The sequence below is a fragment of the Mchenga conophoros genome, linkage group LG2 (assembly GCF_057382185.1).
Source record: "Mchenga conophoros isolate Kocher_MC1m ecotype Shallow Benthic linkage group LG2, M_conophoros_male_GT1.1, whole genome shotgun sequence".
In the NCBI taxonomy this organism is placed as follows: Eukaryota; Metazoa; Chordata; class Actinopteri; order Cichliformes; family Cichlidae; genus Mchenga; species Mchenga conophoros.
The window spans coordinates 28,838,748-28,866,739 of record NC_140527.1 but is presented as its reverse complement, the minus strand read 5'-3'; the positions used below and the strand labels follow the sequence as shown (position 1 = coordinate 28,866,739).

The 27,992-nt window shown below is 43.2% G+C and overlaps 1 protein-coding gene across 1 annotated transcript; it reads right to left on the bottom strand.

The window, feature by feature from the left end:
- Positions 1 to 42: 42 nt before the first annotated feature.
- Positions 43 to 27,984, bottom strand: LOC146582179 (uncharacterized). Its single transcript, XM_085248183.1, has 5 exons — positions 27,857 to 27,984; positions 27,700 to 27,771; positions 20,159 to 20,220; positions 1,374 to 1,460; positions 43 to 497 (listed from the first exon to the last, which is right to left on the bottom strand). The coding sequence occupies exons 1-5, from the start codon at positions 27,942 to 27,944 to the stop codon at positions 468 to 470; spliced, it is 339 nt and encodes a 112-aa protein (XP_085104309.1). The 5' UTR covers positions 27,945 to 27,984; the 3' UTR covers positions 43 to 467.
- Positions 27,985 to 27,992: the final 8 nt, after the last annotated feature.

Sequence of the window (27,992 nt, the reverse complement as noted above, 5' to 3'; positions counted from 1 at the left end):
TAAAGTGCATGTTAACGCCAAAAAGATACTGTGTGAGTGCCAATGAGAAGTCAATGGGTGAACAGCAGCAGCCACAACAGGGTTACTCCAGTGTAAACACACTCCGGTCATTAGCTATCATAGCTAAATCCACAATAAGACAGGGTGTGCATGAGAGAGGGAATACATTTTGTGGGGAAAATCACTTTAATATCATGCAAACCTTTGAGTTAAATGAACCGGACCACTGGAAAATGGCCACATATCTTTGCTTGGCCATCATTTGTCGGTGGGAGTTTTGAAGCTTTACCCAAACTGTGATATTTCATTAAAACGAACCAAGTATATTTGATGCCTATAGCTAACCAAACAGAATGTGAATATAAAGTAAACTGTGAGGGGAGAAAAAAGAGAATGCAAAAAACAGAGCTCACAAACAGGACTCAAACCGCAGTCTTCTGGTTGACAGCATTGGTTAATGAGATCGACTAATTGGCTTGACACGGGACAAGCTGTGCCTGAAACAGAAAAGAAAAAACACGACGACTTCGAAGATGTCAATGAGGAAATGTGTCAAAAACAGACTCCTATATTAATCTCAGGTATTCCCCACCTCAAATCTATTTTGGTCGCACAAATACATTATTCAGTTGTTGTGAATCTAATTAAGAATTGAACATGCACAGATGGTGCTCTTGACCTCCCGTGAGTGAAGTACATTGTATGAATAAGCTGCAAACAACTGACAAACATGTCTCTCTTTTCATGTGAACATACAGAGTTTGGGTTTGAGTTAATTTTTTCTGGTTTTAGAGGCTGTTTGCTAAGTTTGAGAACCCCAGCTATAGGTTTCTCCATGCATGCATGTTTTCCATGCATTTCTAAGTGCAATCACACATCTATCATCTTTACAATAGCAGTTAAGGAGAACCTGCTCATTTCCTGTCCCCTCATATTAGACAGACCTCGTTAATAAGCCTTGGTACCTGAAATACTGTGACATTTCCACTGCCTGCTCTGCGAGCATCACATGCAAGTTAGTCTTCCTGACTGCTTTATGATGCCCACTGAACAGGACAAACAGCACAATGACAGAAATAATGGATGGAGAGAGAGAGAGAGGCCAAATTAATGGATGAAAGAGTAGGGAGCAGATTGATTGAATAAAGAGCAGATATAAAGAGCACACATAGCGAAGGCACACAACATTCATAGTGAACCCAAAGTCCCCAAGGTTGTTTTGATATTTCCGAGCCACTTCCCAAGATCCGGTTGTATCGTGGAGCCAAATTGATTTATAAGAGCACATTTATTATGTGTTTGTTGAGGGGTACACATTTTGTGTGCTTGTACAGAGTATGAAGGATTTATAAGAAACTGTTTTTGTCATGTACCATATCATTGTCCACGGCTCGTAACTTTGTGCAGGTGTGACTGAGCTTGATGCAGGAACCACAGTGAGAATCCAGGAACGTGGAAAACTGCAAAGAAAAAAAGAAATAAAGAGAAAACAATTCAAAGTTATATCTTTAAAGCTTTTTTTAATTCAAAAAAGGTGATTTTTTTCTCCCTGCCTACAGATCCCCTTCTTTTATTGCCACCCATCACTCTTTCCCTCTTTATCTGTCGGCCACAGCCTCTTCTCATTTAATGCCTGCTGTGTGCTGGCCAGATCAATAGTCTAAGACAAACATGTGCAGGCATAAACGCACGCACACACACGCACACTGACATAAACTCAGGCAAACGCACACACCACACACCTTGAAGGAAAATATCCTGGCCCTTCAACTATAATCACAGGGGCTCTTACTGTAGAGGCAAAACTGTTTCTTACCAGTATTTGATACCTGATTGTTGAAGACAGGTAAAAATAGACAGCCCAAAAGCAAAGAGCGTCTGGAACTGAGGGTGAAATGGGAAAAAATATATGTAATTTCAGATAAGAAGACTAAAAGCCCTCAATCCAGCCAACCAGCTACACAGACTTGCTACATTCACACAGACAGCATCAGCCGGGGAAAGCAGGGAACGATTAGCATCCTGTGAATGTGCATGAGCTGAGCGGAGCTGAGGTGAAATGACTTGTGTCATGTCTGTGGACCACTAGCGGCTGACGGCCTCATCATACATAGCCCCGAGCGGTCCGCGTGCAGGCCGCCCATTTGCGTAAAAAACCTGATTAGGACTTTTTAGCTTTTCAGATCGTCCCTGCCCGTCGTCCGCGGTGGATGCATCCAGTCACAGTTACTCAGTCCCGGCCTCTGGACGATTAGGCACCATCTCACTCCAAGCATGAGCGATTCTTTTGCTCCCCTCTTGCGCTCTCATCGCTCGCCGGCAGGGTCAGGGGACAGACAAGCTGAAGAATTCATTCCTTACGCTTCTGTCGTTTAAATCAGGTCGGATGAGTGTCATCGAGCCCTCCCATTTAAAAGCATGGTAATCTGATTCTTTCTACTCATGACTCTATCTGCTCTCTACTCTTCTGCCTCCAACTCTCTCTCGGTTTATTTCCCCAACTCTGTCTCTCTGTCTTTATCATGGTTAAGTTGCGATTGAATTATGCCCTCTGGAGTGGCTCTATCGGCCCCCCATCTAGATACTGAGCTGTCACCAACAGGCCCACATTTCCCAATCCAAGCTGCCCAGGCCAGTTTCTCTGCCCTTGCACTGCACTTGCTCGCTCTCCCTCTTCACCCTGGCCCTGCACTGTCACCTTGGATCACAAAAGTAGAAGGAAGATGAAGACAAAAGGCGGAAAGCAAACGCTGACCTCATGGCAGCTTTGTATACGCATGTGTATAACTCCATGACATGCAGCAGGAATGGCTACTATGACAAAAGTAATACAGTATCCTTTCTTTCATCCTGCTTTTTATTCTTGCTCTATTTTTCCATCGCAACCTTGATTCACTTTATCTTACTCATACACGAGGCATAGTAGGAGAGCTGCAACAAGTTCTCAGATGGGTTTTATGCTATTAAATCCTTGCACTGCTGTTCATTAAATAAGATGTGAGGCGTTAACAAGTGCAACACGTAACAGTTTCCTGCTTTGTGTTGCCTTAACTAAAACCACAGCACTGTAGTCACTGTTACCATCCACTTACATGTGCTTTGTGATACATACTAACATGTGCATTAGCAGCAGCAAATTCAAGCAGAGAGCGAAGTGTGAGGAGGAGGGGGCTGGGAAGCAGAGGCTCTCCAAGCGTGCTGGTTAGAAGCATGTTGTCGTAATTATGCCTGACAGCCTCCTCAAAGAACATGAATAAAAAGCATTGGAGCTCGACACCTGGACTCATACATAACGGCTTAGTGTAAAGAGGGTGGCTTGAACTCCAAACACGTGTAATGAATGCACATATTGTGCAGAGACGTATGTAAGAAATGTGCATAGGAAAATGAGTGACAGAGAGTCGGTCACACATGACTGCGCTGACTGTGTTCGTACATGGGATGAAAAAGAAGATCTTTTCCTATTGATTCCTACACTTTATAAGACATGTTTCTCAAAGCGGTGCGATATTTGCTCCATTGTGCTCGCTTCTTTTCAAATCTTTCAGGAAAGAAAACAACTTTTTATTCCCCTCTCTCGCTCTCTTCTTTCTCTGCTGAATCGCAGGCGTTGCTGAGTTGTGGCCTTTGATTTTCATCACACTTTATCAGGTTGACCAGAGGGTCCTTGAGTGACTTACCTTTACTACACTCGCTTCGTCTCTCACTCTCAGAATAGTCATATGCTCGTTTCCAAGGCAACCAACCAGGACCCTTGTCCAGAGAGGGTTGACAGACATTGAATGGAGGAGCATTAAAACAGAGCCCGCTTTCACAAAATACAATACGCTTGTTCTTATAGATGGTTGATATATCCGTTTTTTTGTTTGTTTGTTTGTTTGTTTTTAAATTCAGGATGTCTACGATCCTACATAATACTCTGGTAAAATATGTTTCCTCTCCAAATGCATGAAACAAACTAGTTCTGGAATAAACTGCAGCCCCCCCCCTCCTTAGAGGGAAAAAGAGACTTAATTTTCCTCTCCCATGGGTCAGCACACCGAGTAAGCTCCATTAATGTAAAGAGAGAAATTAGAGGCTTACAAGAAGTGAAAAAGAAAAACAAAACTCAGTGGGCCAGCACTAAGAGAGAACATTGCTATCACTCGTCTAATTAATCTGTTGGCTATGCGATGCCCAGGGAGTGTAAAAGAGACTGAGGAGCTGCGGCGGCGACAAGAGATGAGAGGAACAATAGAAAGCTCAGTCTCAGCTGTCTTCACTGGGGTGTTGTATAATATTTTGAGGAAAGGAAGGGACAATTAAGAGCGGGGCACATAGTCCACTCTCAAAAAATGTGACAATCAAGAAACTAGAATACAATCATACAAAGTTAAACTTCATGTTTCGGACTGCAGGACATAATACATATACAGTAATTGAGTGCAAGGTCACAAATCACTTTAATGGGGGCCGCTCCTTAAAGCAGTGCTGTTGCTCTCCAAAAGGGGACGCTGTTTCCCATGATCTTACAGGGTCTGAACAGTGTGGCTGTTTATTGTAAAGAACAGGAGACTCAGACCAAGTAACATTTAATTTAATACTGGCACAAGCCTTGACTAAAGTCCTGCTTCTCTTCAGCTCAGCACATTAAATTGGACACTATTTAAGGAGAAGAGCTGAGTAAATGATACCTTGGTTTAGTTTTTTTCTAAGATCGTCATGGGAAAAATAACTGTGGTGGTGTAGCTAAATATTTAACTGTAATAAACAGCCCTACCATGTGTTCTGTAAAGTCTCCAAAACTGATGATGTTATTCATTGAAGAGATAAATGAAAGAAAAAGGTAACTTTCTGTACTATCGTTTAAATGGAAAGTAGCCTTTACTGAATAAAATTGGGAGGATTTTTTCCCCTAGATTTTAAAATGTCTCTATCTGATGCACACACAGTTTACATTGGAGAGGTAAAAACTGCTGCACTTCTTTGTGAACTCCTGCTTAAACACACCGGGAGAGAGAAAAGGACTCGGCTGGCAGCTCATGTGCACCGCTGTTGCTAAACGATGACTGATAGCTGATATCCAATCAGATTCACTTTGCAAGGATGTTTTCATTATGTCTGGAACATCAGTCATTACGTCTGACCTGCTCTGGATGGAGGAGATAGGACTTAGTGCAGACACGGGTTTGGCTCCAACTCCTTTAAAGCAATCTCTGTAAATGTTCATCAGGAGGGCAGCTTTAACAAATGTCCTCTTACAGATCTTGAACCTTTAAATAAAACGGAGTGCTTGCAACTGTTTCTCCAGCCTATTAAAACACAGTTATTTTTATTTCCATTTGAAGAAAATAGATTAATTATGGTATGTGAAAGCGAAAAAAAATAGAAATCTAAAGTTTATTTCCTTAAATCTTTCCTTTCTTTTTAGAGGCAGTAGAGTGTGAACTGATCAAGGACAAACAGGCTTTCTTTTGACTATATGGTCCCTGGTTTTCTCCTTTTCATCCAAAAGAAAAAGCGAAAAAGTACTGATTGAAGGATGCCGCACCTCTACCTGCCCATCAATAAATAAAAACTAAACACTAGAGATCAAAATTGCGTGAGAGGAAAAGGAGAAACTGCTATAAAGATGAGTTCTCAAATTCAGGTCTTGTACAGTAGATTAGGAAGTCACAGTCCTTCAGTTTCTTGGAGTAACCCTGCATTTCCCTGTGATGAAGCCTTAAAGATCTGAAGAGCATCAAGAGACATATCTAAGAGAAGTGCCTTCAGTTTTTATTCATGTTCCTTCCCCTTTCTTTTTCAAGTGATCTGCAGCTTCAGAGAGAAGACGGTGAGGGAGTGGGATAGAGAGAGAAAGGGAGGCAGAGGGAGAGAGAGTGGAAGTGTTTTCCAATAGAAATGAGGTGAGTTGAAGTAGACTCTTCAGTCGGGCTGAGGCTGTCACCGCTCAGTTCAAAACATTCTGCCATGCAAAACAGCCAAAAGCCCCGCAAACCTGTAATATGACTTTGCTTTGAACATCAGGAAGCTCATTCTCAAGCAGGTCAGACTTTTTAAAACTTTGAGAAAATGTAAAAAAAAATCAGTCCTGATAAATCGGTCTCGGGACTGAAAATTTTTCACTTTCATTTGTGGGCGCAGAATTAGGTCCGGCATTTCATTTTTCTTTGTCAATAAAGATCATTGTCTTGCTTATTGGCAAGCCACGAGGAGTGAATTTGTCATAACCGCAAACATGCACTTCAACGACACACATGTACACACCCACGTACACACGAGCTCGTGCGCACATACAGTTCTCATATTCTTGAGGACAGCTGCAGGGGTGTGGAAGCCTTGGGAAAATGGATTGTGGAATCAAGCCAATCAACTTCCTCTGTAGCCAGCACCTGTTTGTCTGTATCTGCTGCTGTTATTTCACAATACAGGGCGATTATAGAAATGCACAGAGATTAATACGCAGATTCTGTAAGCAAAGACTATAGATTACTGTCATAAACACTTTTTTTTCCAAGTGAAGTCACACCGTACAGTAAGTAGGTATGATTTTGTGCTTGCATGTTTGTCACTCGGATTTATTCAACAGAGATTATGCAAATTTGAGTCTATTACACATCCTGGCCTAATTCACTAAACCCCGTTCTAATTAAGACACACATCCACTATAAAAAAAAAAAAAAACAACAACACGCGCTGCTACACAGACACACACACTACAATAATAATGTGTTACCTTGAAATATTCCCTGGACCAAAAAGAGAGATGAAGAGATGCTGAGATGATGACAGTTAATACGCCTTGATGTTTTTGTCACTTCGACAACAGAAATCTGTGTGTGCGTGCGTGTGTGTGCGCACATGTGTCAGTGTGTGTCATCAGAGAGGCTGTGCACGTGTGTGCATGAGCTGAGGGGGGGGTAGACGATCTTCTCTGAAGCAGCCCAGGCAGGCATCAGCACTCAATCATCCCAGATCTGCCAGACGACACCAGCAGAGAAAACACATTACCCGTGTCGTGTCGCCTCGTCTTCTTCTGTTGTCTTCTCTTTATTATATTTAGGGCTGCTTTGCCTCAGGGTCAGGTGACAATCTGCATTCTCTTTCTGCAAGTTTTCTCAAAACTGTCTGGAGTTTTTATATTTATTTATTTATTTATTTTTTTGCATTTTTTCAACCATTTTTTTTTCTGCTGCTCTGTTAAAGGGGATCTGTTGATGGTTTTTAATCCCTACATGAGTCCCTTTGCAGATGACTCTGCTGGCATGGTGTCAGAAAGAAACTAACAGAGAGCAGCGCTACGCATTAGACAAAAGATGAATACCCTCAGAAGGGAGGGAGGGAATAGAGGGAAGAGGCAAAGAGCCCATTTGAAGTGCTTGTCTAAGTTTTAGCAAAAAATGAGTTCTTTATAACGTATATAAATATATAAATGCAACACTTAAAGACATTATCAGGCACTTTCATTCCCCCTGCCTTTTGTGTGCTGGTTGAGGTGGGAAACAGAAGGGAAGTAAACACATCTGCATATCTGAGTCATTGGTTCCAAGGGAGCTGTTATGGGCTGTCTCTGCAAATCTCTTCTCTGCGTTGCTTATAGCCCACCAGCAACAAAGTCTCCCCCCCACACCGCTGATGCCGGGTCAGATAATTCAACGCGCTTTTAACTGATGTGGTTAGATCTGAGGGTGGCAAATCTGATTTCAGATCTCCTGATTTCAAGTGGCTCCGCACCTTTTTTAGGTTATCTTTTCTCAGATTGGAAAACATGTGCCCACGGTCTAAAGCAGAGAAAGGCGGCATATGTGTCGCTGCCGTTTAGTGTCCAGTTGACGGTAAGTTGGCACAGTTGGTGTAACAGAGTGGGCCAAGACCGGTCAGGCCCTCTGTCTGCACGGTAGCCATCACCTGGACAACCAAGCATGCCAGCCCTGTGGCTGCATCTGAGGGATCAAAATAATGGCATCAACTGGCAACAAGACAGGAGCATCTACTCTCTGTAAGTGCTTCACAACTCCATCTTTCACTATATTCTAACCAGTGAAGATGCAACAACGCTGACTTCACCCATTGGTTTGCAAACCTCTTTTAGCTCTAACTTTTTGCATTTGGGCCACCAATACTTGTGATTTTGCGAAGAAGGTGGAGATCTAAGTTATTTATTAATGGTAGCAAACTGCAGTAATAGACTGTGTTACTGTATCACATTGACACAAACATATGCTAATCGATCTGTTTTTTCTGCTTATCCTAATCAGAATTACAGGTATACCCTGCACCGTTCACCAGTCTGCCGCAGGGCTAACACAGACAGACAACCATTCATACCCCCACTCACACTAACAGCCCATTTAACTGTTAAACTAACCCCACTAACTGCATGGAGAACCCATGCAGACATGAAGAGAACAGGCTAAGATCTTCTTGCTATGAGGCCACAGTGCCAACTACCGCTCCTGCTAATTAGCTTACAACTAAAATACTAGAATGTCCCCTAACAAACCAGAGCACAGATTTCCTACTTTTAGTATTAGATTACCTAATATTTATAAAAATGCTTCCTAAGTAATCAAAATCTTAAAACATGGTCAACAGGTCTAGTGCAGGAAATAGCTAAGATAAAGATTAGCCAATAGGTAGCAGATACACCCACCTGTCAGTACAGCCTGTCATGCTAAGCCTTAATAAAATGCAGATAGGTGGGTCATGCTTTACATGCTTTATAGACCAAACTATTTGTGTAGCTGGCTGTAAACATGTTTATTTCTGCTGTAAAGTTGGCTACTGACATGTGCAGCCAGCCTCATGTGGTCAGTTGGGGAACTGCATTCCTTGCTCTTCCTTCTCTGGTTCATTTTTCAGCTCCCAAGGCTCCTGACTGATACCAACAGAAACAGAAAGGCAAAATGATGGTGCTCAACGTGATTTGTACGGTGTCCATTCGTGTGCCTGTACTAGAGATGGACCGATCCGATATTACGTATCGGTATCGGTCCGATACTGACCTAAATTACTGGATCGGATATCGGAGAAAAATAAAAAATGTAATCCGATCCATTAAATATCACGAAAGCACCTCACAAAACTTGCAACACGCCGTAACTCACTTCAGAACGTTAGCACGTCGGAGCAGTATGCATCACGTGATAGAGCGGCTGTGGCATGCAGGACCTGTCGGTGGTCTGGATAGCATTTGGAGCTTCGCTAGCAACCCGGCATTTCATCTCCGACAAAGTTATCCCCGAGAGAAGTAAAGCAAGTGTGTAAGTCCATCTCTGAATGTTTGTAAAGCATTCCTGCGTTAAGCTTAACAAACGATATATGGAGCGACTGCCTCTCGCTCTCCGGCTGCTACTTCAATCATGAAACTGCTTAATGATCAGCTGATCGGCTTTTCTGTCGCGAGTCCGTGTCTCTTGTTTGCTTTTGGCCCACTTTGCACCAGAAAGAGGAAACCAGTGGATAAACAACAGCAGCACGTTTAAGCTTGATCAGCTGTTGTTAGAATTTATTTATTATTACTTTCTACTCCAGGATCTTTTTCTACGTAGCTGACGGCTGGTAACTGTGCAGGGGCGGATCTAGGAAAGTTTAGCCAGGGGGGCCGATAGGGCATTAACAGGGAAAAGGGGGCACAAAGACATACTTTTCTTTCTTATTCTCATTTAAAATGTCTAGCTTTTAATTATTTAATATTTATCTGAATCTTACACCCAAAGTTTTAATCTGATGTAAAATGTATAGAAGTCCATTATTGTATATAGTAACTGTTAAGTCTAATATACCCTAGTAAGCTATAGTACTTTTTCCTTTGGGAAGGTACCATCTGTGCAGTCTGCAATTTTGTTGAAGAAAGATGTTGAATCTATTTAATATTTCTTGAAAAATAATTGATTTCTGTGTATTTTTTTTCACACTGCATCAAATTAAGGTTGATTACGTCGATTAAGCATCATGAGGTGGAGTGTGAGGGGTGGGTCCCTATTTTTTATTTATTTATTTTTGTTGTTGCTGGGAGTTGGAACCCTATTAGTTAGGTTGCTTAATATTTATGCTAAGTACTCTTTAAAATACCAGAATAGGGAGGATGGTGTAGGTTTAAGTTTATTAGATTGATCAGTATTGCTGAACTATGAAATTTTTTTTTTTTTTGCATACAGGTATAACAGAATAGCTTTAGTGTAGTTGTTGTTTTAAACTTGAGTATGAACTTATACAAAATGCAGAAAGATATTTTAAAAACAGTTTTGTTGATTAAAAAACACTATATCGGATTCATATCGGTATCGGCAGATATCCAAATTTATGATATCGGTATCGGTATCGGACATAAAAAAGTGGTATCGTGCCATCTCTAGCCTGTACTGCTCCTCCAAGGACCAGGCTCATACAGCAGGAATAATGAGCCACTATTCTGTTATATTGCAGTGTACCAAACAAGCATACACAAAAAGAGAGACTTCAGGGGTCAAGGCTTGGCACTGGCTTTCTTTCTCCCTGTCTCCCACAAGCTACACACACACACTTTCCTATTTCTTTCATACTGTACTTCCCAAGTGTGTAGGGGTCACCATGGAAACCTTGTCTTTTGCAGGAAACGGCCGAGATGTTGTGATGAGGTCTCGACAAAAGCTTATTGATCTACAAGATTTGGTGCCCGTTTAAAAGAAAAATCTTGCTTTGTGTTGTTGAGACTTGTAATCGATATGAAGAAATCCCTGGAAACAAACTTGACGAATTGATACTCTTGAGCTATTCAGAGTTTATGGGTCTGTGTTTATGGGTTATTTCTGGCCTGTAGTTTGTTCCAGTAGATCATTCTCACTGTATTTGGTTGTGCTTTGTATACTGAGTGGTGCATGTATATATGAGTGTGTGTGTTCCATGGGTACTTCCTGTGGTTAGCTCTGTGCAGCAGAGATGATTCATGACTTTCAGTGTTGTTTGAGAGAGTGAGAGAAAATTCACGCTATAAATTTGCCTCTTTCCAACACTCTATGTCACACTCATAAATATACACACACAAACAACCACACACACACATATACTCCCGAGCTTACACTGTTCCAACTCCCACACAAACTGAAAAAAGTGTGCATCTTCATTTATGCTTTTTTAGGGTAACTGACACAAATGAACCAAAAATATCTTCGCATGCAGTCATTTCACATTTCCTCTGACTAGCAGCTCGTGGTCATGGATATAAATGTCATAATCACATAACAATAGGCAACATTTGCTCAGTGTTTTCTTATAAATTCACTCGTGTAAATAAGCACTTTATAGGAACGGGGTATTTTCAGAAGACTGCCTCCTAATATGAGACTCCACTATCATACATTATCAGGAAAAGCTGCAGCACGCTTGAGTCTATAGTACAAAGTCCCTTTTTTGTGGTCCTGCAAAGGCTTTGTGCTGCGTTTGTAGCTCAGGTCACAAAGAATAGCCCACAGGAAGTGAGAAGAGCTACAACGGCTCAAGAGTTCGAAAATATAAAGGAGAAATAAAAGGCCAGTATGCCTGTGTATATATGCCTGTGTATATATGACTATATGACTCTTCAGTCACGCACATTAGCAACAGCAATAATAGCAGCCCTATACTCAGGTCTATGCTCACCTTATCATTGTGTTATCTGAAAGGGGAAAGTCCGCACACAGGAAATTCACACAAGTTCACTTACAGTATCCATTTACAGTTCAGTCAACAATTTTCCTTTTTCAAATGAAGCCACAACTTCCTGATTACTGATTTTCCTCTCTTCTTTGTTACTTTCTTTTTTTTCTTTTGCTCGCTCTGTTTTTTTTTTGTTTTTTTTTCCGAACGTTGCGTCACTGGGTTGTGGTTTACTCACTACTCACAGTGCACAGGAAGTGTGTTGTGGCAAAACAGGTCCCTGTCACTGTTTCCACTCCTCACTGAGGACCACAGAGCTAAATTTAACGCCAATAACAAGATCACAGGTGCCCAAAATACTCACTTCCACATACATCGAAGTTTTATTTAGCCACCCGTAGCTATTTTTACTTAACCATGTTAATATACTTATGTCTGGGCTGAGGTTACGTTTACTTTGTGACGCAGTCTGCCACAAAGGAAACAGCCTAAACCAATTAACAAGCTGTAGGATTAGAGAGGAGCTAGTGAAGTCAGGACAGTTAGCCACTAAGACACAACTGACCATGACGGTCACATGGCTGACGTCTAGCCAGAAAAGAGACTGACCGACCATAGTTTTGACGTAGATGTGATGTCACTGATCATTTTAACGGCTTAGCCATGAAAGTGTGCCAAAGACAGACAAAAACACAAGAAGTGAAGTCTGTTCGTATCAAAGACAACACATTCCATAGATATGTATCATGACTGGGGTCAGGTCATGTGCCTAAGACCAGTTGCTGAATTTAAGGAAGTGAAATGACAGCCACGTCAAAATCGGTCAAATCTGGCATCATAAGTCAGCGTAAAAATAGCATACGATGGGCTATTTTAACCTTGTGGCTCATGATTTGACACCACAGGAAAGGAGAACTAAGAAATGGGCGCTGAATGGAAAATGCAAAGTGAAAGAGAAGAGGGACCAATTACAAATACATGACATGGAAAAAAACAAAAAAAGAAGAAGGGGAAAAAAAACAAACTAAGGGGAAAAAATAACGTTAAAATTGCACCGGCGTGACACTGCTGAAGATATTCAGATCACTTCCTGGACTGTATCAGCAAAGAAAGAGCAGTATCAATATCAGCCCCATTATCTGGAGCAGCTCTCCTCTCCACCCTTTGTGTCAAGGGTATTGTGAGGCCTCGGCTTAACCCACCTCCGTGCGCTGGCATTCAGTTAGAATCAGAGTGGACTTCATATTTGAACTATAATGACACTCCCGAAACATCAGCTTCTGTTCTATGGGAAGCAGGGAAAGCTGTGATGAGAGGTAAAATAATTTCTTTCTCATCACATAAAAAGAAAAAAGAAAACAAAAATATTCAGGAATTAGAAAAAAACATCAAATCACTAGAAGAAGCCTACGCGTCCCACCAAGATCAGGAAACATTGAACAAAATACGCAAAACAAAACTAGAATTAAATGAGATAATTGATAAAAAAACAAAATTCTTAGTACAAAGACTACGCCTACAAAATTATGAACATGGTAATAAATCCGGTCAATTTCTAGCAAACCAGCTAAAAATAAATAAAGAAAAAACAACTATATGTGCTGTTCAAGATTCATCTGGGAACACATTATATGAACCGATACAAATAAACAACATTTTCAGGGATTTCTATAAAACGTTGTATTCACCACAAATAAACCCATCTAAAAAAGAAATTGATCAGTTTTTGGACAACATAACTCTTCCAAAATTATTGGACACTCAAGCAATGGCACTGGATTCACCACTGACACCAGGTGAACTCCAGGAAGCCCTGATAAGTATGCACAATAATAAGGCTCCAGGTCCAGATGGCTTTCCTGCAGAATTCTACAAAGAATTCTGGTCGATTCTAGCACCAGTTTTCTACAGAACGTTGTTGGAAATTAAAGAAAAGGGCAGACTTCCATCAAATATGAATTCTGCAAACATTAATCTCCTGCTAAAACCAGGCAAAGACCCTGTATATCCCTCAAGCTATCGTCCAATATCCCTTATAAATGTAGACCTTAAAATAATCTGCAAAGCTCTCTCAAAGAGACTGGAGAAAATAACCCCCCTCTTAATTCATCCTGACCAAACTGGTTTCATAAAAGGTAGGCACTCATCAACAAATACACGTAGATTACTTAATTTGATAGACTACTCATACAGTAAAAACCTAGAAACTACAATATTCTCTTTAGACGCAGAAAAAGCATTTGACAGAGTTAACTGGAAATTTCTATTTGCAACTTTACACAAATTTGGTTTTGGATCCTCTTTCATAAACTGGTTAAAAATATTATATAATTCCCCAACAGCTTGTGTTAGAACAAATGACCAGACATCCTCCAGCTTCTGTCTCTTCTGTCTCTTGAGGGGCACCAGGCAGGGATGCCCACTCTCCCCTTCACTATTTTTTATTGAACCACTAGCAGCAGCAATTAGACAGAATTCAGTAATTAAGGGCATAAAATGCAAGAACGTGGAACATAAAATCAGCCTTTATGCGGATGATGTGTTACTCTTTCTCCAAAATTCACAAACCAATATCTCTGGGGTGATTGAATTGATAAACTCTTTTGCAAGAATATCAGATTACTCAATTAACTGGTCAAAATCTACAGTCCTACCGATTAATTGCTCCTTCCATAATTCCTCTTCTACACCACTGCAATCGGGAAATATAAAATATTTAGGTATTAATGTTTCTCCCAAGCTTGCAGATCTAACTAAATTAAACCATATCCCACTTTTAAAGAAGGTAGAAGATGATCTGGCTAGATGGAAATGTCTACCCATATCACTCATGGTAAGGGTTGCCGCTATAAAAATGATGGTCTTACCAAAAATAAATTATTTATTCTCAATGATCCCAACTAAACCGCCACAAGATTGGTTCAGATCTCTAGATTCATGTATGTCCAAATTCCTTTGGAAAAATAAACCCCCACGTATAAGCTTAAAAACACTACAAAAGACCAAGGATAAAGGAGGACTAGAACTGCCTAACTTTCAGCACTACTTCTTAGCCAACAGGCTTCAGTTTATCTCAGGATGGCTAAAACACACCCTCTTAGATGAACCTTGGCTAGATGTAGAACAAGCACTCTGCAATAATCTAGAGATCTCAGACCTACCATTTATCAGCTCAAACATCCAACGACATGAATGCTTTAAAAGCATCAACATCAGCTCTTCTCTGACAGCATGGTGGGAGTTTCTAAAATTGACGGCGTCTTCATTAATCCCATGCAAACGTACACCTATCTGGAACAACCCTGACATATTACAAAACAATAATATGATAAACTTTTCAGATTGGAGTGATAAAGGAATCAAATATTTAGAACATATACTAGAAGGAACAGAATTTATTTCATTTGACGGACTAGTTACACAATATGGGATCAACAAGAAAAGATTTTTAGAATATCAACAAATTAAATCCATAGTAAAAAAGAAATTTAAACCGGGTCAAGTTGAACTACAAACACCACCAAGTGTGGTTCAATTTCTTACTCTTAAACCCCCCAAATTACTATCCAAAATATACAGAATGCTTTCTAAAACAGATGAATCAATATCACTTCCTATTGCAAAATGGGAAGCGGATTTATCAGTTAACTTAGACCTAAACTTCTGGTCTCAGATTTGCTTAAAAACCTTTCATCTAATTAGAAATCCCAGTCTTCAATTAATTCAATACAAAATATTACATAGAGTACACTATACAGGTCATCGGATGTTCAAGATGGGCTTTACGTCTACCAACAACTGCTCACACTGCCAAACCAATTCACCGGACAATTATATCCACGCTCTTTGGTTCTGTCCACCAGTTCAGAAGTTTTGGCGCGAGATATGTGAAGACTTATCGAAGTGTCTGAAATGTAACATTCCAACTTCCCCCTTAGTGTGTTTACTGGGCAGCTTAGATAATGTCACTTCAGAAAAGAATATCGCTCATATGGTTTTCACTGCCCTATGCATAGCCAAGAAAACAGTCCTCATGAACTGGAAAAATAAAAATAATCTTAATTCTAACCAATATAGAAATTATCTATTAGATTACATTAGTCTTGATACAGCCTCTGCCACCACATCAGATCAATTGCTCTGGGCTCCTTTGATCAGCTCCATCACCTAGTGGGGGTGGGGGGTCATAGTTTGGTCCCGCCTTCACTGTTGTGATTGGTGTGGGGGTAGGGACAGGCTTAGGGCGTCGGGGGGTTCCCCGGAGGCATCTTCCTTGGGGGGCTCAACCCGGGGTAGCGGTCATGTCCGGTTAGGGGCTCTGTTGGCTCTCCGGTTACTGGCCCTGGGTGGGTCCGGGATGGGCGTGAGGTTCTGGGGGCGCTCCGTCTCTGGGCTGGGACCCGGACCGGGCCTCGGGGGCTTGGGTCCTGGTTGGTGTGTTGCCGGGGTTGTGGGCGGGTGGGTGCATGGGGGCCCAGCCCTGGAGCAGGGTGCCGCCGGTGGGTCGAGCCACCTGGGGGGCTCTTCAACTGGTGGGGGAGATTGTCACATCTTGCAGGAGCTTTCCTCTCCTCAGGAGCTCCCTCTGCAGGAGGGGGAGATACAGGAGAGGTGGAGGAAGATCTCAGCCTGGGTGTTTATTGTCTTATGTAGTCTGGAAGATGAGTGGATGGTGGGGTGGGTGCAGTTTTCTCTGTGGTGGGGTTGGGTGGACTGTCCCGGGCTCTGTGGGGCCGGGCGGCGCTGCTGCACTGGGCCCGGTCTGGATGGGCCTGGGCCCCCTTTCCCTGGCGGGTCGCGGAGTATGGGGGTGCCTACTGGGGTCAGCGGGGGAGCTGGCCCCAGGGAGGGGTCACTTGCCCCTCCCTTCCTTCCCTCCCCATCTCCAGCTGCCTCCCTCTTCCCGCTCCACCACAACCACCCACACATGCAGGGCCTTGGAGTAGGGGTATGTCACCAGGGTGCAGAGGAGGCTACCCCCCCTCTGTCCCCTTCTGGCTGCCTCTGCCTCAATTTTATCCCACAACTTAGACATTCACATTACTCACACTCTCATTACACATACATATAGGATCTTGGGGGTGGGCACGATACACGGAGTCCAAAGTACCATCAGGGTGTACACCCCACCCCTGGCATCGTTGCCCACCTCTCAATTTTAAATACACGTAGACATTGAGGGCCAGCAGGAGGGACCATGCGCTTACCTGCTGCTCTCTGGCAGGTAGCTCCATGCCCTCCTGGGTTTTAAATGCACCTTAGAACACACATGCATCAACATTACAATGAGCGGGTGGAGGGAGGTTTGGAGTCTTCTCTCACCCCCGTTCTCTGCGACCTGCTGGAGCAGGGGGGCTAGGAGGAGGAGTTGGCCGTCCGACTGCGGTCTGGAGTGTGGAGCCTTCCTGCTGCTGCGGAGTCGGGGCGGTCTGCCTCCCCCCACTGCAGGGAAAAGGGAAACACCACCTGGGTCTGGGTGCAGTTCCCCCCTCCAGGGGCGAGGGCACCTAGACCCGGTTTGTAGAGTACGCTTGGGGAGTGTGATCGTGTGTACAACGTCTCTTTATGTCTGTCTCCACGTTGGTTGAGTGTGGAGTAAGTGCATATGAGAGCATGAGGGTGGGAATGGATGTTTGTGTCTGTGTGTGCCTGTATGTCTGTGTCTATATGTCAGGTTGGGTGTCAGGCGCCACCTCTCTGGGGACATCTCAGGCCCTCCAAGGTTTGGAGGCCTATCTCCCCCTACCATCACTTCCCCTGCCAGTGGCGGACCCCCTCAGACATCGGTGCGTTGGTGGTTCTTTGTGTCCGGGGATGGGCGTCCAGGTACACACCGGCTCACTCCTTGGCGGCCGCTTATCGGGGCCTGGAGCCTGGGGCTCGCTCGGGCCACTTCGGAGGTGGGGTGCCCCCGGCCTCTCGGCCTGGGGCTCGGTCACTCAGGCGCAGCTGGCTGCCGGCGGAGCTCACGGGCGCGTCACTGCAACTCCCCCCCAACTCCGCGGCTGCTGAGTGAGCCCTCATCTGGGACTCTCCTCAGCTCTTTCCGGGACAGTGGCGCAGCTGCCCCTCTGTTGGTCTTCCTTGGTCTCTTGTGTTCTGGGGGCCTCTGGATGTCTGGAGTTTTGATCTCCTCCACACCTGCTTCACGCCCTGGAGGACGGGGCTGTGGCCCCCCCACACCCTCTAGCAGATTATTACATGAAGGAACCTTTTAAAAAAACAAAAAACAAGCGCGTCCATGCTCACAGGTGTACACACGGGTGATCACACCCACAAACTACACCCTTTTTGGCTCCTACCTCAAAGCACACTGTGTTCTGTTGATCTTATGTGCTGCACAATAATGTTTAACATTTAGTATTTACTGTCATATTCCCATATATCATTGTGATGTTGTTTATTCTATTACTCTTGTTCTCTTCTGCTTGCTTTCTTTTTTCTTTCTCAGCAGGTGATCCAGGTGATTGATATATGCATTTTTTTTCTCTGCCCGTTCTGTTGGTTTTTGTCTTTTGCCCTTCTCCCCCGTCCCTCTTCTCAGCTGTTTCTCTTTCCCTCTTTCTTTCTCCCCTTCTTTCCCCCAGTCAAGTCTGTCCCGTATTCAGTAAGTGAAAATAAAATAAACAATAAAAGGTGAATCAAATGGACCATTACGGCAAGGCTGGGATGGTCAGTTTGGTAAAGTAAATCCGTTGGGCATCTTTCTTTGCCTTTAGACAACAATTCTGATGGCAAAAGAGCCAAACGGGACAGGCCAAAAAAAAAAAAAAAAAAAAAAAAGAATCAGTGCGGCTGTGATGAGGCGGGTTGAACAAACAGACCGGCGGACTTGGACCGCGGCCAGGGCCAGAGTGGGTTTCAGTCCAGCTAAAGTTACACTCCGCTTCTGCTAGCTCAGTGTAGCTGGAAGCAGAAGCCAACTGTGGGGCAATTACCCAAATGCTGCCGAGTCATGTTGGTCAAAGTCTGGTCTGCGTTCATGTGGGGGTGTGTTTCGCCGCATACACACACACACACATAAATACACTCAGAGTACACTGCTGGTCTGTTCACATTGTAGAATCAAGATTGTTTGAAAGACTATATGAACACATAATAGTCTTAATAGTTTCAGTCTGCTAGTTTACATCTATTGCCTTTCTTTTTTCCCCCCCTGTTAGTACTTCCTGCCTTCTCTTCATTTTCTCATTTTCCCACATTCATCCCTAATTCACACCATGTGGATGTACATGGAACTTGGATAGCCTGATGTAAAGTAAACCGGACTTTGGAGAAAGTCTTATTGTCACCAGCACAAAAAAAAGTGAGCCAGCTAAAAATAGACAGATTTACTCCACCCCGTCCTCAGAACCCTGCAGGAGATCAGGCTCGGGAGTGCAACTGTAAGGCCGGGGTCACTGTGTTACTATGGTGACACAGCCACGGCAGCATATGTGTGTATCCAGGAATAAGGGTTTTATGTGAATTTTGAATGTGTGTGTGGCTGCTCACTTTCTGGGCCTTGTGTCTCTCTACCAGCAGCAGCAGCAGTCTCCCAGCCACTGTTGAGAGAGAATGTTGGGTAACAGAAGTCTGGAGTTCCCCTGGACTCACTCCAGACCTTCTTTCCCTCCTGCCTCTCTTCCCACAGTCCTCCCCTCCTTCTCCCCTCACTTCCACTTGCTTCCCCTTGTTCCTGCTGGCTCGTTCACTCATGAGTGATATCGTGCGTGTGTGTGTCCATGTGGACATTTTTCCCAACAGCCTGTACTGTAGAACTCCTGGTTTATTTTTTCTTCTCACAGTCGGTCATCTCCTTTTCTAATTTTTTTTTTTTAGCACTTTACACACCAACCTTTAGCAGAACTCAAATTTTGGACCATTTTTTTTTTCATTTAACCCTGATAGACTCTGTTTCCCTATAAAACCATTATGTAGAACTGATCCCAGATCAGCGTCTGCTGTCTCAGCAGCTCACCACATCTGCTCTGACTCATTTTTCTCTGGTTCCCCATTCCGAAAATGAGAAATGAAGGCAGCTTTTAAAAACAATTTGTGCCTATTTGTGGCTCTATCCTAGCCCAGTCAGACTATCATCATCAGCGCATAATCGTCACCACCGTCATCATCATCATCATCACCATCATCATCAAAGCAACAAATCGATGATGAAATACTGCTCAATCTAGAGAGAGGATTGTTCAGGTTTAGGTGGGCAGACACTTGCAAAAACTTACAGGATTCAGAGATTGAAAGGGAGTCATCCATGCCTTATCTGAAATTATTAAAAAGACCAAGTCTATTTATAATATGATCCAGATTTATTACTCTTAGCTGTTTGGGTTTTTTTCCCCTTAGTAGAAGCTTAAATCCTTCAGCACAGAAAGATACGAGAAACTGATAAAGAAAAAAAACAGTAGGTGTGCAAACATGATACATGTCAGCAAGGCAAGACAAACACTGACTTGGCTTGTCTTAGCATGTTCACCTGCACCCACTTCACTCAGCACTTAGCCTTCGTGCCAGAACAACAAGCTGCTGCACGCTTCTCCCACATCAGCACACAACAGTAACCTACCCTGGTTTGCACCCTGCGCTGACGAAGCACCGCGTCACAGTTTCCGAAACCTCTCCTTCCACCTTTGCATCACCATGCATGACAAAAAAAAAAGAAGAAAAAAAAAAAAAGAGAAAACATAAAGTAGGAGTATTAGTAAACTAACAGGTTCCGTTTAAGAGTTACATTCAGTAGATTCAGAAGAGAATTAGGAAAACACACACTTCCATCCAAATTACTTCCACTTTCTGAAAAAACTTTGGTTTAAAAGTGTCAACTTCATAGTTAAAGCAAATATTGCTCATTGAGTTTGTGATAAAACAGAATGGCTGAGTTAGACGAGGGAAACACACTGAGTTAAGGTCAGTAATTTATAAAACATGCAAGAAAGCAAGTACCAGAAATGAGTGAGTCACAGCTCAAGAAAGTCTTTCTCAGGAGATTTGAATGTTTATAAAAAATGTTATATGTGGTGTTTTAAGACCGCCATCTGAGAGTAAAAGGGAAACTTTATGTGACTGAGCAGATAAGTGACTTAAATTAGATATTTTTATTTGTCTGGCTGCCCTTAAACAAGACCACAGAGTCTGGGACGTCTGAGCCACAGCCACTGAATGAGAACGAAACACAGTCTACTTCCTCTTTCCACCCATCAGCCGCTTGCTCCACTCACGGAGCAACGGATGTGATGTCACTTCCTGTTTGGTTTTCAGCTGCACTGCAAGCAAGCACAGAAGTAGCAGCTTGGTGACAGCTGCGAGTGGAGCTGGAAACATGCAAATAAACAGGGTCAAAGGTTAAAGCTGGCTGATTGTAAGTGTTTGTAAGCTCTCACAGCTGCTTTTAAAGCCACATTAGAATCACTTAACTCTTTTTTCTTTCTTTCTTTTTTTTGCTTTAAACTTAAGCTTGTTGTTTTTGACTGCATGGCTTTTACATAAGTGTTTCCAAATCAACTTTTGCAGCAGCAAAATCTCAGAAATCACTGTGGGTGATATATTTGCATAACACAACAACCAGGAGCATACACATATCACACTTTCTTGCTTACTTCATAATCCAGTGGTTCTGTCTTCTGTGTTTTGTGGTCTGCAGATTTCTAAGAGTGAGTTTCTCTCTAAGAAGAACCAGTTACGAACATATATTTAATGCCCTTTGTAGTTCTCATTGCCATTGCCAAAGCTATTTGCATTCATGGCATGACATGATGTGACACCGCTGTATAAGGTTTTTTGTGGAGCTAAATATAATGGATGCAGTACGCTCAAGTTGTTGCTATAAATTGGTCCACGTGTGTTTATCTGCACTTAAAACATCATAGCCCAATTTGATCATTTACACCAAATCGCTTTGCAGACCTCTGAGAGTCCCTGGCCCCTGCTTTGAGAACCGCTGGCCTAATATATATATATCCTGTATTATCTCTTCTGCCAAAAAGAGCGGCAGTAAGAAAACTCCAACTCCTTTGCCTCATCATCTGTCGTTAGTTGAGAGTCTCTTGGTGACAGACAGGCAGGCACTGTGACACCCAGCCCTGGTAATAGAAGGCAATTATAAGCCCTGGCAAGAGCTGTGGCAATGGGGAAAACTTTTATACAGCCCCCCTCCTGGGGCGCTGACATGCAGACACACTGAAATTAATTGCTACAAAACATCAGACGAGCTTGACGCACACATGCGCGTAGTCAAACTCCTGGAAAGGAGAAGGATGAAACAATGCACATCATGCAACGTTACACTGATGCGCGTGAGGAGGAAGAAGAAGAAAGGGAAAGCAGCAAAGAGAAGCAGTGAAAAAACAAGTAGATCCCTTCCAACAAATCATGTTTTCATCTAAATAAAGAAGCCAAAGACAATAGACTCGGGTACCTTGGAGACCAGGAGGACTATTTCTCCATGGCAACCAGTGTAGTGTGTGACAATGCCGCAGTGCGAGGGTTTGAACTGCTAAAGCTGTCTGGGAATGCAGAGATAGATGGGGGAGAGAGAAACTCAGAGAGTGAGACCCACGGAGGGCTGTCGGTGTGCTCGTAATGAGAACACACACTGTCACAATCCCACTGCGAGAAAAATGGAAGTTCATGACTTTCCAGCTCACGTTATTTTCTTTTCTTTGACTCTTTAAGTCAATACAAAGACAACTCCTGTTCCTAACTAAATTATGACACTAAGCCTGTTTATGTTTCCGACAGTGCAAATCCAAATATATTCATAAGTAAACATTTCTCTGGTGTTGCTATGGAGTTGTTCCCTTGTTAGAAAAAAAAAGAAAGAAAGGCAGCACCATGTGGCCCTCGTACAAGATTTATTTTAATTGTGTGGTGTATTGTGGCCAGGAGAATGTCAGACTATATGCTGGGTGTGTGCTGTCGACACACTTGTGGATACATGTAGTCGTGTCGGCCCTTGGACACGATCACGCCTGTGTAAACGAGGTTGCGTTCGATGTGCCACGTGCGTTTGTGTGTTCGGATTGCAGGACAAATAACGGAGCGTGTTTGTCTTTGTCGCAGTTCTTGTGGCAATAAAACTATTTCAAACTTTTCACTTCCTGTTTGATCGCTCCTCTTTATACACGTGAAAGCCCAGGTTCAATGGAAGTCCATTGTTCCACGATGTTGTGGGTAAGTTTTTTGTTTTGTTTTGTTTTTAAGATCTGGAGTTCAGCGTCAGGCTACTGGATGTTTTCTTTCCAGACTGTGCACCGCTACAAGTTTCAACAGCGTCCTCACCCATTTCTCCTTGTCAGCATCGCCCGACAACCATCAACATGCAATCTCCTTTGTGTGTCTTTAGTTTTATTTGCAGTGCGCTTTATAAAAATTCATTACACTGCCGCCAGCGTAGGCAGAAAAATATTCCCTCAGCTCGGCTGAACTCTCACCCTCCTTTAATGTAAACACGGCTCACTAGTCACGTTTCTCCCATTAAGGTAAATGCTTGCATTATGTATGAATCTAGTCTCCTTAATCCAGTTGCGCCATTAACCCGCACCGCCAGTCTTTTTCAAGGCCTTTCATAAAGAGAAGTGGAGACAACTCTGACCCTCTTAATTTGTAATGGATAATTTAAAGCATTAGTGTAAATTAGATTACCGGTAATTACGTATCAACGTATCACATAAGATGTGTTCTTCTCCGGCTGCAGCGGGATTTGAGTTTACAAGATGTGCTGTTGAATCTTCAGTCTAAGTGACCCAAAGTGACATTTGGCCCTCGAGCATAGACTTCTGAAAAAAACCATTGTCCCGTAAGCCAAATGCTTCTGACAGATATTCATTTATTCATTCGCCCCTCTTTCTATTTTCTCATTTGTTTTTCTCTGCAACGGCCGCTGCAGTTATTGTTGTTTGTCGTCTTGTCTGTCTGCCTCGTCAGCCGTCATGCCTGTTGACACACGGCACTCTGAGTTAAATGATTATTGTGTGATTGCAAAGAGTTGCGGGGCTTTCTGATGGAGACCTGTCTCCCCAGCCCTGTAGGCTATCCCACATCGGCAGTCTCCAGCTGGGGATAGATGGGAGGGGGGAGGGAGGGCTGGGGTTAAGGTGGGAAGGGGGAGGGAGAGGGGCTTTACCTGAATCAGCCCGTCATGCCTGCCCTCAGGCTCACCTGTCAACAACCCACTAACAGTCGCTTTCACTCTCTGTTGCTTTCTGGCTCTTCTTTTCCATCACTTCCTCTGCTCCTGTATCTCTCTTCACTCATTTATCTCCCTGCCTCTCACCCTCTCCACTCATTCACTTCACTTCTGCTCCGACACAAAAAACAAATAACTCTCACCTGAGCGGATGTGTCTGCGTCTCCCTCACTCTCTCTCTTTCTCTCTCAGACTGTCATTTTCACTTCACAGCAAGTTATTGGAAACAGCTTTGGCCATCGGACTCAAGGAGACTATTTGTCTTGGCAACTTCTGATCTGACTCAAAAACTCAAATAAACTCTGGAGAATAACTTAAAGGTTTGTGTGTGTGTGTGTGTGTGCTTTAACTGTTTGCATGACAATGGGTTTAGAGAGGTCATCCTTTGAGAGACGGGTGTGATTTCAGGGTAAGTTTACCAAATTTTCAGTAGCTCAGGCAATGTGTTTTTAGCTCTTGGTTCCGGAAAGGAGAAGATAAAAACCAAACCGTCTCCCCTTTTTTGCCATTTTCTCAATAAATGTGAAGGTCCAAGAAGTGAGCGGGATGACGGTGTGGCCGTCTGATGCAATATTAAACCCACACTGCATAAAGCGTCTCCTCCACAGAAACAGATGTGGCCGGGAAGAGCCCTGTCAGACTGCGGACTAAAGCAAAGTTTAGACTCCTGACAAAAAGCCGAAGACTTTTAGTGGAATGAAAACAACTCTGTTTTCTGTCTGCTGTGAGTACGTGTGCCACGAGTCACGCCCAAACATCTTCACTAAAGAAAACAAATCAGTTGCTTTTCAGTCTGGACGCTGAGGCCACATCTTTCTGCCTCCCTCACTCCCCGTCTCTTCCTGTCTGTCTCTCTGCCCATGTGAAGACGTCAGCACTGTGAGCAGCACTTCCAGCCAGCTCAGTTAATCAGCCAGAATGAGGAGTTTTAACCCAGTGTGTGATGTAAACTTGAAATAAATTTGGTTTCTGCCTGGTTTCTTTCTCTGCAAACTGCATGGCATAAAGTGACTGAAGAGGATGGGTGTATTTTAAACGTATTAATGAGCAAAAATGAATAAAGGTTTTGCCATTTTTTTTAAAAAAATAGAGTGCATGGTAAAAAGTGCACTGTTTATACAAAAAACTTAACTTTGAAATCATATGTATTTACTTAATTTCCAACACTGGAAAGGAAAAAGTATTTGCAGTCTAGATGCTAACCTCAGCAACTACCTTCAGTTGTTATCTCAGGTACAGTTTGTGGTAAGGTTATTTGGATCAGATCTCACAACAGTCAATAACAGCACAACAGGTGCCTTTTGTCAATTCAATATGACTTTGAATAAATTTTTTTCCAAGCAGTCGAATCAGAAGTCACTAATTATTATTATTTTGATCAGAAAAACTAATGTACACAAGCTTCTCGAGTCTATAATGTTTCATCAAACAGAACCTCTTCGCTGTGGATGATGAATACTGAGCTGACCTGTTTTTTTGTATCCATCGGTCCTGTCAGCATGCTGGGGTCACCCACGGATTATGGCACAAGAAAGCGTTTTGTAGCAACCTTTAAATGTTACCCGTTGTTGTGAATGCTGCACAGTGTGGGGAAGCCCCGACTTTCAGTGTGCTGCCGGTGACTCATCCGGAGCTGAAAGGTCAGGGGTCAGCTCTTTTGTCATAAGCATCAAACAAACAAGCTGGGTCCTCTGTGAGTCACACACAACCTCTGGGGCACATGGCAGGGTTGGGAGGGGGGGTGTCTGTGTGATGTTTTTGGTAATTGTTTCTCTGTCACCTTCCACCTTCACGAGGCAGCAGCAGACGGATATGAAGATGGAGCAGCTATTGGATGCCGCAGCTCTCTTTCTCCGTGATACACCACAGCCATTCCTGCTCCACAGCCTGCGGGGTAATATGACAAGGAGGGATGCTTGCACTGACTGAGAGAGCGAGCAGATTGTTTTTCAAACATCACTGGGGCCTAAAGCTTTAGTAGGTCAGCTCCCATAGTAAAAGAAAACTTGTGATCTTAAAGTCTCGCCGCTAAACACAGAGCCTGCCTTCCACACTGGCATTCCTGAAATCCTCTCAAAAGGGGGGGCATAACTGTTTCAGAGTAGCAACAGGTGGTGTGCTGTAATCTTCTGCATTGTATTGTCATGGGCTGTGTTAGATTTCAGTAAGCGAGCCAAGGTTTATGATGACTGGAGCACAGAGTGACGGTGTCAAGTATTTAAACAGACACACGTTGCTGGATGTCTTCCCCAAAAGGCAAAAGGCAGTTTCCAGAATCCCATTAGATCCATTTGGCTTGTCACGCGTGTCAATTAGTCCAAATTCTCTCTACATGTTTAAAAAAAAAGGTCAGGGAGGCATACTCTTGTTGATGTCACTTTAAAAAAACTTTGAGAGAAAAATGACATTTATCAAATAGCCTCCTATCATGTTCTCAGCTTCTCTCCCCATCACTGTGTGACTATGGGCTAATATTCAGCCTGTCACTCTGCCCGAGACGATCAGGCCTCCGCTCTTCTCCCATTTAATTATCAACTCTGGCTGTGTATATAACACATCCAGGCCACATCTAATTTTTATCATAATAAAAAATTGCCCCCCTTCACACACACACACACACACACACTTTCCCACATGCTCGAATAAAACTATGAAACTATGATCCTGTGCTCCAAAATAACCAGGACCCGCTTTTTTTCTTCTCTGTGTCATTACACTACCCCTCCCACCCTCGTGTCTCCTCTGCCAGATTGTGTAACATCCAGGCTTCAGTAGCTGTCATCACCCACCTTCTAATCCTGGTCCGCCCATCAGGGGAGCACACCTGTATGCTAATGGGGAGGGATTGCACCACGGCTCGGTGTGGGCAGCCCAGGAGGTGAGGCGATGTGACGGAGGAGTGGGAGTGCCTGCCTCCCTGGCTGCCCTGTCTACCTGACTGACTGCCTGGCACTGGGTTCTGAAAAATGCCAACACAAAGCTTGATATTTGCTCCCACATAGATACCGTGGGTGAGAGGATTTTCTTTCATTTTCTATTTTTCTATCCTCCTACCCACCTTCTTCATCTCTTTTTCTCCACCTGCCTGGGATTCTTTCAATTTCACATATTTACTTATTGCGCTCACCTCCCTGTCATTCTATTGTTCCAACTCCTCTTCATGGATGCTCTTTCTATTGTTTTTTGGCACATCTACCTACTTCCTCGTGTTTTCCTTTCAAATCAGGACATGGTTAAATATTAACCAATGCTCGTGCAGGATATGCTTGTGTGTGTGTGTGTGTGTGTGTGTGTGTGTGTGTGTGTGTGTGTGTGTGTGTGTGTGTGTGTGTGTGTGTGTGTGTGTGTGTGTGTGAGTGAGTGAGTGAGTGAGTGAGTGAGAGAGAGAGAGAGAGAGAGAACAGGGGCATGACTGTTGCGTGTAATGTTAGTTATCTTTTTTTTTCCTCATAGGTCACCGGAGTTTGATCGGGTGAGGACTCCTCTGCCTGGTTTGTGTGGGCAGTTATTTTGAACTTACCGATGAGAAGAAACCGCTGACCTACATACACAAATATGCAAAAGTACACACAGATCCTGAGCATCTACACACGTAGACTAATTCTCCTTCTCCTGCCCTTACAGCATCTGGCTTCCACCCCCTCCATGCATCAGAGTGAAGAGAGGCCCAAACAACCACTGTGAACTGTTTATCATCTTTATTACTTTATTACTTTTCTGAGAGTTTTCCCTAACCTGATTTTATTACATTGTCATCAGATGATGAGTTCTCTCATCTGCTGCTCTCTGCTCTTTTCTTCTTTGCTTTTCCACAAATTTATCGACCTTGGTAGCTGATGCATGACAGCGGTGGTGGATGCAGACAGGAGTTTAGATTTGGTATCATCACCTTGCCACATTTAAAATCATTTTGTGTAACTCACCATCATTGTAGGCTGTCTCCTGGTCTTTTATCGTCAAAGTAACAGGCCCATGGAGGAGGAGAATTCTTGTAGCTGAAAAGCAGAATGTAAATCCAAACGTTAACTGTGTGTGTGCACGGTGACAGGCTAGCATTTTTTTCTACGCATTGCCACATACCTTCAAAATGTATTAGATTTATATGTCCAGTATCCGGATGAATAAACAGAATTACACATTCTCCAGCAGCGACATCTACTCCAGGCATATTTGGATTTTGTAAAGGAGCCTCTGCTCCAGATCATTCATAATATAT

Coding starts and splice junctions, on each gene's coding strand:
- LOC146582179 (XM_085248183.1), bottom strand. CDS start 27,944: ATGCCTGGAGTAGATGTCGCTGCTGGAGAATGTGTAATTCTGTTTATT. Junction 27,772..27,856: donor AAATCTAATACATTTTGAAG/GTATGTGGCAAT, acceptor TCTGCTTTTCAG/CTACAAGAATTCTCCTCCTC. Junction 20,221..27,699: donor GGAGACAGCCTACAATGATG/GTGAGTTACACA, acceptor GGTGATGCAAAG/GTGGAAGGAGAGGTTTCGGA.